The following is a 14543-nucleotide window of genomic DNA, read 5'->3' on the forward strand; positions in this document are numbered from 1 at the left end:
CAACATTATTAATATAGTGTATTGTTTCAGCTTTGAATAAAGACATCCTGCTTAAAATCCTAACTGACTTCTTAGGTGATTATATTTGTTAAACTTCTTGGGTCATAATTTAAAGATTATCAGTAGTTCTTATCTACTAATAAACATTTTGTTATGTGAGTCTGTTAATTAAATTATAAAGTGTCCTGTAGCTGGATATTTCACCTTCATCTACTGCAAAACTGTTGCAAATAACCACAATGGGTCATTAGTTCTAGGTTCTCAACTCACACCATCAGAAAGATGAGGTTCAGGTCAACAGAAAATAGATATTATTCTTTTATAACACCTAACTTCTTTTAATAACAAGGCACTTCAAATAAAACAGAATTAAATCTAATTTGTTAAAGTGTCTCTCTATGATTCTGTTATAACTCTTGTATGTGTGTAAATTTCAAATCTCAAATGGGGGTGACTTGCGTGTTTGAGAAGTTCTCCAGAGGATCCTTGATTACTTGTGTAAGCAGAAAATCAGTACAACATTCCAGGCTGGTCTGCACGTAAATTACTTGCCATACTGGTACCGATCAGGTATTTTAAACTCAGTTCCTCCCAGGACTCTGTATATTCAGGGCCAGTCAACCTAGTGGTTGCTTAGATGGTATAATTGTTTGACAAACTGACACAATGCAGCAGCTGTTTTTCTTATCTCTTCAACATTTTGCATGAAATTTCCCTTGAATGAAGTGCATCTGTGAAGAGGTCAAGTTCAACGTGAACAAAACATTAAGTGAGTGAACAGAGTGATCTTGTAAGATCAAAATCAGACGAAATGAACTAGCAGAGCTTATGATTCTTGGGAGAGGAATTGAACACCCCAGAACACATTAAGAGTGGAAAAAAATATTTAATACTCCAGTCTTTGTACAAGTATATCCCCCCTCCCCCAGACATACAACCGTTCCCAGTTCAACACTCATCTTTTATGTTTTATTCTGCATCTTGTCAGATTGAAGAAAGGCATTTGAACCTTTAAAGTAGTTTAATTCAGTTTCTGATGTCAGACTATAGCAGTTCCATGCGTACATTAAACCCGTGGTAGAAATGTGAAAACTCAGGTACTTATGCAAGCAAAGCATATAAGGCAATCTTAAGGTGGGAGTTGGCGCGCACAGCTTTCCAATTTCGCAACTCTCCTGCTAAGTTCTCTTTATGGTTGTTCTCTGTCTCTTCTCTTCAGAGACTTTGCCTTTGTAGCCAGTGACAAAGACACCTGCATGCTGAAGTGCCATGTGTTTCGCTGCGATGTTCCTGCCAAGGCTATTGCCACAGCTCTCCATGACATGTGCTCCAAGGTGATCACAACACAGTCTGAACTGCTTTGCGGAAGTGAGGGGAGTCCCTGTAACTTGAAAACACTCCCAGCTCTAAAACATCCAGCTCCAAGAATGACTGGAAAAAAAATTTCAGTCATGTTTCATTTTGTCCTTTCCTTGCGATTCCAGTGTACATTTGATTGGCCTTGCATTACCTACAAATCTGTCCTGCTTCTTTTCAATATACTTATTATAATGGCAATGCAATGCCTGCTGCCTGCGATTGAATGAAGCAGTGGTCTGGGATTGGAAAGGTGAGCTCACATGTAGGCGGCAGGTCAGGATTGCCCGGTGAGAACAAGCAGGTGGGGGAAGCAGGCAGCCAGGCGTGTGCAGCAGGGCGGAGGAAACAGGCAAATCACAGTCCAGGGTCACAGTCCAAACAGGCGAGATTCAGAACCACGTAGACAGGCAAGGCACAAAGAGGAGTCCATGGTCAGGGTCGAGGTAAGCACAAGGGAAAATCCAGGGGTCAAGGTCAGAGGGAGCGAGGGCCAAGAATCCAGGGTGAGACACGGCAGAATTCGGGAAACTAGGAACGAAGTTAAGTGATAGGTGAGCAGAGGCATGGCCGGCTACCACGATAGTGCTAGTCTACTCTACAGCGCTCCAGTGGGCGTGAGCATGACAGATTAAGACTATTATTGCTGAAAAAGAGTCGAATACTTCTACATGCTGCATTCAGTGTAAATACAATCTGTTTATTATAAGCAGCTCACAAATTCCTGAAAGCAATATTATCGTACTCTGTAAAATTAACCTTTAAGACCCATTTGAATCTATTCTGCAGAGCTTCCCGGTCCTTCCTAAACTTGTTCATGGTGCTGTTTGCTGAAAGTTGGGTAAATATGTTAAAGAGCAGTGAAATTATGTGACCATACTGTATACACATGTGCACAAATTGTTTCATACAAAATGGTGATAAATGTATTCCCCAAAATCAACCCTTTGATGGCACAATCATTGAGGAAACATGGTAATTTAATAGTTATTGTTGAAATTGACCATATTTTTTAAATCGACTCAATTAAGTCATTAAGGTGAAAAAATCCCCAAATCCTACAGTTTTTAAAGACTAGAGGTTGACTTTAATGGTCTATATTTAAATAATATTTGCAAAAAAGGGAGCTGTCTTTAGCTTTCAAAATCTGTACTTTTTCTTAGATCATGGCTGAACGCGCATCGATGCACCCCTCTATGACCAGGTCTCTCACCATGGAAAGTATCTCCCCAGAGGACTTACCACTGCAAGGTAATGAAACTCCAGGCTTAAGAAGGCTCAGTGTATTTTGGTGAGGAGTGAGGAGAGGCTAATGAGATTACAGAGGATTTATGACAATCTCTTATTACAGTGACAAGGTTTTAATGCGAGGCCAGTTTGCTCCAAACGTATTTGGTCAGTGTAAAGCGCTCATTTTCTGTTTATGTGAGCTTGAATGCTCGTGGAATTATACAGGTGCATCAAACAGTTTCACTTTTTACAAAGCTTTGAATACGTTTTAAAGTGCACAATGGGGTTCATCCTCTCCCATCTGGACTTTATAACATTCATAACTCTGATTCCTTTTTGGCTGGTAATGTTTCCACTATGTTATTTCCATTTTCTGTTTCATCCTTTTATCACCCCTTTCTATGAATCCAGTGAAATGAAATTCAGCTGTTAGTTGGTTTCTGTCGTTTATTTGGTTTAATAGTTTATTTTAATATTCAATAATGTTTAAGAATATTTAAAATTGAACTAGCTAAATATTTTCTAGATGTGTGTATTTTCCATTTTAAACATATTTTGTATATAATCACTGAATCAGTAATTCTTGACTTAAAATTGAAAACAAATATTGAAAAAACAGAAATCTTTCAAACATTATGTTATTCTACCAGAAAATCTGACTGCGGATTTGTTCGTGTAGAACTGGAAATTGTAGCATTAAATTTACAGGCAAATTTCTTAATAATTAAGAATACAAGTTCTTCAGAAAAGGAAATGACTCTCCAGTAATTTACTGTGTGAACTAATGAGTTTGATGAATCGATTAAAAGTGCCTTTAGGTTTGGAAAAAAACATTTGTTCTTTTTCTGAGGAGGCTGGGAGCAAAGAAAATGCCAAGGACCATTTTGAAAGACGGCTGCTCTGAAAAAGCTCCCTCTTGTGGACATTGGAGGTGTTACAGATTTGTAAATGGCTCTTCTATTTTCACAGTAGATTTCCTGGATGCAGTGAGACTGAGTGTACAGAAATTTCAGGTACTGTACATTGGACACCAGCCTGTCCCCAGAGCTATGGGTAAGTGTCAAGAGTTTGATGATGATCTGCTATTCCATACATTTGAATTTGACATTATTTCCAACATCCAAAACCACAATTATTCCAGATGTTTTTTTAAATAGCAACTTCTTTATCTTGCTAGATTGTCCAGGTGAACTTAGAATAATTCCTCCACAGGTTTCAATGCTTTTGAATCAAAACTTTCAAAGTTATCATTAAATAGTTTTTGCGTGATCAGTGAAGGCAGGTGTTCATGTGCATGTATGTTCATTTGCAGGGATGGAAGTGCTGAACAGAGCAATTGAAAATGTCACAAATTCAGTTGACAGAGATGAATGGGAGCCCATTACCATCCATGTGTCTGACACTCTTTTGTCACTGTGGAAAGGAGAGGTGAATTATGTCAAGCTGTGAAAAACTAATTAAATAGTTTTTGTTGTGTTTTTCTGGATGTAGTAGTTACAGTAACACTTTCATAAATCTTTAATTAATAAACACATTTCAGATGATGATAAATCACAATTTAAAGAATATCCCTAAAAAATTGAAAATATAGTATTCATATTCCATGTAGTTTTGCAACATTTTGGTCAGAGATGCAATTGTGTATGATAGACCACAGAATTTCTTCTATCCTCTGATACAGTTGTGACGCACAATTTAACTTCCTTTGTGGTGTGTTTCATATAAAATAGATCTCAAGAAAGGCTCCGGGTTGTAACTTTTTCCGCTTTCCCTGTCAGGACGGCGACGACCCGTTTTGGGAATGCCAGGTGAGGTATTTGACCTTCCTTGGTGTGGGGCACGACACGCACACATTTGCAGTCATCATGGATGCAGGGCGCCAGCGTTTCGAGTGTCACGTGTTCTGGTGCGAGCCTGATGCTGGAAGTGTGTCCGAAGCAGTGCAGGCGGCTTGCATGGTGAGGACTCCTAGGACCGAACAAGAGATAAGTCTCTATAGCGCAAAGAACGAGCAGCCACTCATTCAGCTTCCAGCAGTGTTGGGTCATGTTTAGGAAATAAAGTGTTTGACCTTCATAGCACAACAAATGTTCGTTTTCTGCCCACAAAGATCATAAGTAGTTAGCGAAAACATGAAATAGTTCTTATTAAAGCTCTCAAGTTTCAGTCTTTACTGTATTTCAAGTGTTTTCTACCATTGATCTGTGTGAGATATATGTATTATCCATCCATCCATTTTCTTACAGGTAGGGCAGTTATGGGCACAGGCTGGGATACACCCTGGATGGGACGCCAGTGTATCACAGGGCAAACAGACACAAACACACTCACACCAGGATCAGTTTTACAGAAGCCAATTAACCTACCAGCATGTCTTCGGACTGGGGGAGGAAACCAGAGCACCCAGAGAAAACCCACACGAACATGGGGAGAATATACAAATGAGCAATTAGCAATTAGTAATGCTAACCACTGTGCCACCATGCCACCGTGTTCTCGTTCTTGTCCTTGCTGTCATCCTCATCCCTCATGTCCTTGTCTGAATGTGGTGACATTAATTGCTGAATTCTAAAACAACTGATGTTACTCATAGTGATCATTTATGGATCACTCAGATCTACTATATGTCACGATATTAGTTCCCCCTCCTTAAGGGTGCTCCAGCCCTTTCACTCAAGACTTTATTCTGTGCACCTGTTTCCCATTCCCAGCCCACCTTAAAAGCCAGGCGCTGACGCTCATCCGGGCTCTGCATCTGATTTCCATATCGTGCGAGTCCGGGACCTGGAAGCGCCTGGTCCCGTTAAGGTTTTAACCTCTGTTCCCGTTCCTGTTCCCCGTCCGCCGGTTCCGACCCGGCCTTCGCGGTTTTTAATTCTTTGTTCTGATGGATCTCCTGGTTTTGGACTTACCCTTGTATTTTGGATATTCCCTAAGGACTTCTCTTTTGGATTGTTCGCCTCGGCCACACCTCCCCCGTGCACCAGCGCACCTTGGACACGCCCCCCTGTCTTCAGCCCCGTTTTCCTGCATGACGTTTCCCTAGTGTTTCCCCACTCTGTCGGATTGTGTCGTCCACATAGGGTCCGGAAAGAACTGTTCGTTACACTATAACAGTATGGATAGCAGAAACTGTCCAGAAGCAAGGTCGATAGGCGAAGCTAGAGATCAGTTAACCAGAAAGAGCTGAGACAAACGGAGAAGACAATCCAAATGCGCAATCCAAAAGACGAGATCAAAAGGGGAAAGTTAAGTCCAAAAACCGAAAAAGCCAACAAGAAAATAACTCGCACTAGAAAACACTAAGAGGCTTTTCAATAGTGAGCAAGGTTTGGTGCGTGAGGGAACTTTAAATACTGAAGGGAGAGGAACGTGGTTGGATAATTGGTTCAGGAGTGATCTGTGGAATCTGGTGGCTGTGAGAATATGATGGGTTGAGTTAGGAATGAGAGCGTGAAACAGTGGGTTTGGGAATGTAATGGGGTTTGCGAAGGCGAGTGCGGGACATGATAGTAACTAAGGGGTGATATGCACAGTATTGGACTTAATGTGTTGCTTGAAATGATCAGATGCATAGATAGGGATAGATATCTGATGCATAGATAAAATAACTAATAAAGATAATATAATTATAGAATGTCTTAACTAATTAAATTGAACATGTACAGTAATTACTTTACACACACACAAAGAGGATCAAACGCCATTTGATCCTCAAGATAACTACTTTTCATATTAGTTATGTAAATAAATACATCTGTTGTCTATATTGCTGTCCTAACAGTGGTCTTCTTCTTCTGCAGGTTCAATATCAGAAATGTTTGGTGGCTCAGACCCCACCTTTGAAATCAAAAATGTCTCGAGCCAGCACCAAGGTGAAGCGTGCCACCTCCATGGACAGTTCGTCCTTTGCCCCCCGTCGCCGTGGGAACTCCCCACCAAAGTTTGGGGCCTCTAGCATGAAGAAGGGGGTGCTGGCCTTCTTTGAGACCTTGAGAAACAAGCAGTCAGCAGTACCTATGCCCTAGCCGCTGTGGAGAACAGAGAGAGAGCAGAGACAGACATGTCCTGCCTTTGTCTTTAAAGTCGAAAAAGTCCAGAACAGAATGGGATTTTAATCCTCCTACAGGTGATTGCCTCATCCACAGGAAATGCACCGAGCACAGGGACTCATTTTGCCTGCTTTTAACGGGACTGGCAGTTTTATTGTCTCTAAAATGATTTACATATCTTTACAGGGCACATTTCAGGTGCAATTTTAATATGAAACAAAAATCAAGGTGCTGTTTTTTCACATTCCATACTTCTCCTTCAGTGGCTCCAAATGCTAAGTATGAAAAAAAATACAAAAATGATACTTTAAAGGTGAGTTAACATGAGAAAGAAACAGGTGTATAAATCATCACTGATGAGCGGGATGACTTTAGGTGAAGTGTGGAATATAAGAGACTGCTTAATGCAACTCCATTCCCCACATGAAATCTATATAAAATTAATAATCTGTCAAATCAGTGGATATGAAAAATACTCTTTATTTTTGCATAGTATAGGTTATAGAAAGTGTTTACACTAAAACATAATTCATCTGAATCTCTGTTTTGCTGTTGTGCTTCGACACTTTTCTTGACGTTTACTGAAGGACAAGAACGTCTCCCAACCCAGAATTTGTTTACCTTTTAGTGAAAATTATATTTGGCATAAAATAGGTATACAACTGACCATTGCAATACAAATAATCATTAGAGTAAAGTGGGGATCTATTTCAACCGAGGTTAGTGGACAACTCTAGTAGGGTTTATTTAAATATATCAATTCATGAGCAACTCTTAAGTCAAGGCCTAACGTTTGCCTTTGTTTCTCAATCCATATATCAGCACCATGACCATTCTGGCAAAGGTGACAATTGTAATGTGTACTTGACAAACTACAGTAAGGACATTTATGAGAAGGAATACAAATTTAGACTAAAATGGCATATTTTTGAATAGTGTATGTTGGTGCATGTGCTTTTTTTTCCCTTCTTTGTCTGAAGTATTTTCTGATGACCCTGTTCACATCCCCTGAATGTGTTGATAGATAATTGCCAATGTTCTGGGGAACTTTTAATTCTTCAATGAATTGTTTTTCCCTGAAAAAGTGTATTATAAAGCAAATTAACTCAGGTCTCCTTATTAATATACAGGTAAAAAGAATGGTAATGACTGCATTCTGGCATGTATAAACATGTTTATTGAATTCCTGATTAAGGAGAATTATATGAGATGCTATCACTATGATTTCTGTCTTAATTTATGTGGTTTTGCTGTTTATACTACCGGTAAAAATTCTGCAACATATTAGCACAACAGTAGAACATGTATGGATTTGATTGTAATTTTTTTTTTATTGTAAGAATACATATTCAAAGTGCAGAAGGGATCCTATGCCCTGTGCTTGTTTGAACAATAAACTGCTTGAAAATACACTATTGAATGGTAACGTTTTTTGCATCAGCAGGTACAATAAGTGACCACACACTGTACTTTCAGACGCGTGATACATGTACATTATAGGACAGAGCTTTAAGTTACCCGAAACATAGTAAAACCAAATGCATATTGTTTTCAGTACTGACTCACTACTTGTTGAGCAGTTCTCTTTTATTCTGGAGCTGCCACATTTGTTACAATACTAAAAGATAAAGTTAAGTTGTTTTGTTGTCCTTTTTTTTGGATTGGACATGGTATGTCCTATTGCAGGTATAGTATGTCCACAAAAACCCCCAAACTCATGTGTTCAATTGATGTTTTGGGAAGCTTTCCATACATTTGATCTTCTTCTGTTTACAAACTTTCTGTTTTTATAGGACTATTGAAAAGAGATTAGAAAGAGCTATATGCTACTGCATGTCCAAGTGTAAGATTAAAATATACATCTTTTTTGTAATATGATTTTGGAATGGACCTCTCAAGGAAATGTACTTTGCTTCTCCATTCATAAGGACATACTGTAAGTATTCTTCTGAAAATGAACTAATTCATTACATTTCCCTTTTGAACAAATGTGTTTCAAATGACATGTTTAACAGTAAATGAGATTTTTAAAAATAATTTCTTAACAGATGTCCTTATCCATGGCAACTTGGAATGCATCCAGAATAAAACAAACTAATCAAACTATGATGTTTCGTCACAGCCCAATCAAGCAAGCTGTCATGAATGATAACAGTTAAAATACATTGTAAGCTGGCATTGTGTACAGCAGATCCACACTATTGGGGCTCTCTCTTCTGCCACCTCTAGCGTATCCCAAAGCTCTGGTTACAGTCGCTGTACACATCTATCAAGACAAATAAAACATTTTTTTCCAATTGGCTTTGGTATATCTTGAAAGCTAAAAATACCACAGAACATTTTCAAAAGCACAGCCCAGATAATAACAATGAGACGGAAACACAAAAGTTAGGTACAGTCATAGGAAATTGTGGGTTGAGAACTGACATTTGTCTAAGCATTCTTACTCAAGTGTTGATGCTAGACCTACTCCTGCATCTACCACATGAGACATGATTGTTAGGAGATCGTATTTCTTACTGAAGTGTTCTGCAGTTTCTTGGAAAATTAAAAACACTCAACAATATGTACAATATAATACTGCAAGGGAAAAGAGGAATGAGGTGAAAGCAAAGCTAGATCTTCATGGCTTTATTATTATTGCAATCTCACTGTTTTAAACTCCATGTGCTGCCTTTAGTTCCTGTTTATTTATAATATCCAACTTACCATTATACGAATTGTCTCTCCGTAACATCTCATAGTGCACACTTTCATAATCTTCCTCCATTTCATCCCCTTAAGAAAATTGCTGCATGTTAACACTCATGATTCTTTGCATGATGGAGCAATTGACTATTTAGGTCCATACACGGAGTCCATAACACAGAGTCTATACAGGAATTAAGATGAATGGTAACATCAGGAACAAAATTAGGAAAGCAAGAAGTTGTTTCAAGCAGTTTTTATAGGGTCTTTGGGATTTCCATAACAGAGAATATTCTGCTTGGAAACTTGCTGGGCACCATTCTTGTTTAGAAAAATGAAAATTGTCTTAATAGCAATGAAAAACAGAACAGCCTTTAAACAATATTATTTCAAATTATTAAAGGTGTTTCGTTAGTAAAATGTATTTTATTTCTGACTTTTGATTTGTTTCCTAGGTAAGGCTCCCGTGTCCGTTGACTTTCAGGAACATTATTAGTCATACCTTATGTTCCTTAAAAAAAACACTAGGTTGCCTTGTGTTGAATAATTGATCTTGTTTTTTTATTATATCCATATTTCACAAGGAAATTATTTCCAATAATTATAATAATAAACCAATATACTTTTCAGTAGTTCAGCCAAATATTAATTTATGTGACATAAAGGCTAAATGTATCAGACCTGAAGAAGGCTCCACGGCTGAAACATTGTGTTTTCTTTCTTCTCTTTTCAGCATGGAATGAACCTATTACTTGTTCCTTTGCAGCCTACACATGCTGACGCAGCTACCCACCTGAACTAAATGTTTCATAGTTTAGGTTTTGTATCAAAGTTGCCTGGCTGAGGGAACACACCAGTCCATTACAGAGCCTTAAATAAGCACCTATTCTCTGATTGCCAACTGTTTAAACCTATGGGTTCATTAGACTACTACATGTGGAGAATGAGGGCTCAGAGTCATGCTCCTGTGACACACTCATCAAAGCTATTTATCCTTTCATATGCTGCAAGCTACAGAGTGCCTTACAGTGGGGAGGCTTGGAGAGGTTCTTTGGACTTTATGCCAAGAGCCCAGCAGGTCACCAGCGCATCTCTATTTTCTCAAATCCAAAGAAGATCCATTAAAAGTAATGTCCATGCTAAAATCCTGATCATTGTGCACTTCTGCATTCCAGTAATACTTGGCTAATGACATGACCCAGGGTCTGTCCTGCAACAGAGGGGTCAGAAGGCTCATTACCCGCCCTGGGCATGCTACCATAACCCACTAAATGAATTTGGAATTTAAGCCTGACATTAAGAAACAATTATGCTAACCTGAAATGTTGTTTTGGAAGGCGTTCGTGAAGACTTCTGCGTATATATGCTCATCACCCATCCTCTGACCAAGATTGCTCCGACTACAAGTGCCTCCAGTCCTTGCAAGAATGAATTGAGAGAATCAACAAACATTGGTCATTAATTAGAAACTGTATAATTATCTACTGTATTGAATTAACAGCACTATTTAGTGAATGGTTTTTCAGTGCTTACGGCAAACTACTGTACATTCAGTACCGTATACTGTCTATTCAATTGAGATAGTGCTAATTTGATTTTGAGATGTTTATTGGATTTAAAGGACATCAGGATACTTCAGATTGCATGTTAATCAACCACAGGCATACAGACGTGTTCTAATACGCTTTGGCTGACATTTGAGATATAATTAAATGCTATATTCCAAATAGCGCCACTGCAGTGAAACCGCAAATGTTAAAATTTTGGGAAAATTATTAAAAAAAAAACACATTCTTGTTTTTTATCGTAAAGAAACTTCAACATTACAAACTCTTTGTGCAGATGGAAACTTTCTGTGGGAGAGTTTATTCCGGTGAAGATAAGATACAAAAAGGGACCTTTGATTTTGTGTGTCCATATTTTTTCAATCCATAGATTAAAATAAAATCTGATGGATTGATTTTTTTATGTTTCAGTTACTTTTATAGTAAGATATTTCCTAGTTCTATATCTTCAAATTATAAACAGAAAACAACAGTCACTACACTGGATCAGTAGTGGCAAACTCACTATGCTTTATTGTCAATTATAAGATCTAAATAATATAGTTGTTAATTTGTTATGCATGCATTAATGTGGCATTCTCTCTTCAATGATTAGATTTTATTTTATTTTCAGAATTCTCCATCATTTCCTATTAGTGTGTAATCTGAGGTTGTGCAACCAGTTTCATGACATTATGTGAACAGTACACCTGGGTAGATTCCACGGTTTGAAAATGAGTGCCATCGGTCTCACCTTTGCTGATGTTGTCTGTACTTCCAGAAGAAAAAGAGTAATGGGCCGAGGAAAATGGAGGTGACGCATAGTGCTGTGATGGTGACAGTAGACAGCAGAGATGATCTTTCTGTCCTTGAGTGCTCTTTAAAGGAAACTGTGGTTAAGCCAGCTTGAATGTTCAGACTGTCTGAAGGTCTTGTATTTAGATGGCTCTGTTGTGCTTGTAAAAAAAATTAAAAAGAAGAAAAATAAAACTGAGCAGGAAACACATGAATATTCAATATGTCTATTCATATTATAAGATTACTCTTTTTGCAGTGCTTTTTAAGAAATTGAGAAAGATGTGAATAGGCTTTCTTTCTTAACCTAACAAGATATGACACTAAATGAACACAATCTCAACATGAACAACCATAATGTTCCTTCCATTTCATTATGTATGTTTGAATCTATGTATTTATGAAGTTGCCTCTTTTCTTTATCAAACCCCATGTACTCCCATTAAATATTGTTGTAATTTAGAATAAAACAGGACAAAAAGGTGTAACTTGATTGCCAATTTGAGGCAAAATATGCCGAATTCTTTTGAGAAATGTGCAGTACAGTATTTTCTACATGTTGCAAGGAGAAATGTAGGAAAAATGCAAGGCTCAGACCCACTATTTACCATAATGTTTAGATCAATATTCACATATATTCATTCTTAACTCAGTTTCAGTTCAGTTATCCTTGCAAACCCTCTCTTCAATAAAAGACTGATCACTTAATCATATCTTCAAGGATTTACAGTAGAGTGGCAATTTTCATATAAAGCCACTGATGACAAAAAAATCATCCAGAATCCAACGGAGAGATTAGATCTCACACCATCCCGATTTAATGCAAACCTCTCATTTTGAAGTTACCATGCTGTTATAACCTTCTAGAGGTGACCTTATTTCAAAGGAGGTTAAAAAACATGTACTGTATGGCAGCTACTTCGACACACAGGAAGCAGCTGCAAAGGCAGAGAGGAGCTTTCAGCAAGTAATTTACTCACATAACCTCACAACATTTGAAATTAAAATCTCAGGCACACTGAAAATAAGTGTTTCACTGTATGAAAAGGTTACGATTTCCTAAGGCTTTTGGTATTACACAGGTCTGTAATGATTAGGAAAATCATGGTGAGAATTTAGCCATCAAAGCCTTACCATTGGTAACTTTGAGATGTACTGTGTGTGTTGTTTCTATTTGATGTAGATTATACACCACACACTGGTACAACCCCTCATCTTGGTGATGGATATCTTTGATGATAATGGAGAAGTGAGGTTGCTTAATTTTCCTGGACTGAAGACTTATCCTCTTTGCGTCTTGTTTTACGATCAGCTTTTCTGTGGCTGTGTAGGTGATGAGCAGCTGGTTACACGTTGTATCGGAGCATCTGTACCATGAAACTCCAGCATCAGGGTTTGCATTCCAAAACCTGGTCCCTACTTCACAAGGGAGCTGAACTGTAGATCCAGCTGTGCAACTGATTTCAACTACATCTGTTGAAAAAAATAAGGAGCAAGGATATCACAGATGTTAAAAATAAAAATCTAGAACTATTTTCCATGAAACTGAAGGTTTTTGTCCATACTGCATTTGACGCTATTCCTGAAAGCTGGCTGAAGATACCAGGTAAATTATATGATTTCATTAGTTTATTAAGTAGTATTTATTTATTATTGACACATAATAATAATAATAATAATAATAATATATTATTATTATTATTATTATTATTATTATTATTTATTTATTATTGACACATAAGGTTTAGTGGGTGCTTGGAGTCAGCAGAGAGCTAATTTAAAATTTATTTCTGTTTTCCTTACAGTGACACAATACCGTACTTGAACTGTCAGTGGTGATTTCTGTGCAATTTCAGATCCAAGAAGCACATTAAAATCTTATTTTTCATAATAAAAATATAATTCAGGAAAAATAATTATTTTTGAGTCATTTGTGCTTTCAATTAATTTTGTATAGAATGTGGGGACAAACATTTTCCTAATTTGTTATACTGTAGATCTACTGCATATTTTGTTAATGTATTCGGAGTAGAAAATGCTTTTAAAATGCCATAAAACAATTTGTAAAATTAATTTAGGGAATGTGTTCTTCACTTTTGCTTTACTGTAATTTTAGATGTGTTTAATGTTTTAAATTACCTTTAGTAAAGAAGAAACGTCACTAATATACAGTAGTATCTGTTGGATTTAATTATCAGGAAAAGTAGATATAAAGAAATTAGCATATGAAGCAATTCTTTATAAACATGATGTGAACTAAACAACGTTGTGAATCTGACAAAAGCTTATATTGTAAAATATATGAAGTGCAATAAAGCAAGCAAAATTAAATTGAAAAATACTTAACACCTGTAGATATTTCAGATATTGTACAGAAATTATTCAGAGAAGGGATAAAATCCAGATATGTTAAAATACTTTTTTTTTTACATTTTAAAATTACTTTGTATGATTATCTGTTCTTACCTGAGACATGCTGACAGACTGTCTGGTGATGAACTAATATTAAAAAACACAAAATCACTTGGTAGATCATGATGGAAATGTTGAGGTGTTGACGGAAATCACTAAAAATGTATACAAAAAGAACATAAACAGATCCCTGTAAATGGTCTTCACTTATGCTTATTATTTTTCAGTCCAGAGACATAAAGATAAATATAAAGTACATTCCCTAAACAGATATATAAAATGTTGTCTGGGTGTCTCTTATAAAAATAGTATTAATCACTCATAACTTGTTGAAGGTCAAATGGAAAGTGTTCACATCAGTAATGACGTCTGAGATGTACAAGCACTGAGTGTAAGTTCTGGATGTATTTTCAGTGGTTTGCATGACCACAGTTATAGCACCTGGGTCACTCATTGATTTTTTTTT

The 14543-nt window shown here is 37.2% G+C and overlaps 2 protein-coding genes across 4 annotated transcripts in view; one reads left to right on the forward strand and one right to left on the reverse strand.

The window, feature by feature from the left end:
* The window catches only part of apbb3 (amyloid beta precursor protein binding family B member 3), a 38165-nt gene extending 30117 nt beyond the window's left edge, over positions 1–8048 (forward strand). For 2 of the 3 annotated variants that reach the window (XM_088604340.1, XM_088604341.1), the window contains exons 8-13: positions 1220–1334; positions 2520–2607; positions 3556–3639; positions 3899–4014; positions 4365–4544; positions 6390–8048. In XM_088604340.1, the coding sequence (XP_088460466.1) occupies positions 1220–1334; positions 2520–2607; positions 3556–3639; positions 3899–4014; positions 4365–4544; positions 6390–6614 (808 nt within the window). In that variant the 3' untranslated portion in view covers positions 6615–8048. The remainder of the gene's footprint in view (positions 1–1219; positions 1335–2519; positions 2608–3555; positions 3640–3898; positions 4015–4364; positions 4545–6389) is intronic. The other variant, XM_088604342.1, reaches the window with a different exon arrangement.
* LOC148650497 (uncharacterized) lies at positions 7946–14519 on the reverse strand. Its single transcript, XM_088604344.1, has 6 exons — positions 14132–14519; positions 12800–13138; positions 11625–11826; positions 10644–10744; positions 9348–9416; positions 7946–8904 (listed from the first exon to the last, which is right to left on the reverse strand). Exons 1-6 carry the CDS (start codon positions 14199–14201, stop codon positions 8864–8866), a joined length of 822 nt encoding a protein of 273 aa, XP_088460470.1. The 5' UTR covers positions 14202–14519; the 3' UTR covers positions 7946–8863.
* Between the last annotated feature and the right edge of the window lie 24 nt (positions 14520–14543).

Source organism: Lepisosteus platostomus, chromosome 13 (genome assembly GCF_059453375.1).
Source record: "Lepisosteus platostomus isolate fLepPlt1 chromosome 13, fLepPlt1.hap1, whole genome shotgun sequence".
In the NCBI taxonomy this organism is placed as follows: Eukaryota; Metazoa; Chordata; class Actinopteri; order Semionotiformes; family Lepisosteidae; genus Lepisosteus; species Lepisosteus platostomus.

Bases quoted from the DNA above. Each gene is read 5' to 3' on its own strand.
- LOC148650497 (XM_088604344.1), bottom strand. From the start codon at position 14,201: ATGATCTACCAAGTGATTTTGTGTTTTTTAATATTAGTTCATCACCAG. The intron at 10,745-11,624 runs GTGAGACCGATG...CATTCTTGCAAG, and splicing joins TACAGACAACATCAGCAAAG to GACTGGAGGCACTTGTAGTC. The intron at 8,905-9,347 runs GTAAGTTGGATA...TTGTCTTGATAG, and splicing joins GAGAGACAATTCGTATAATG to ATGTGTACAGCGACTGTAAC.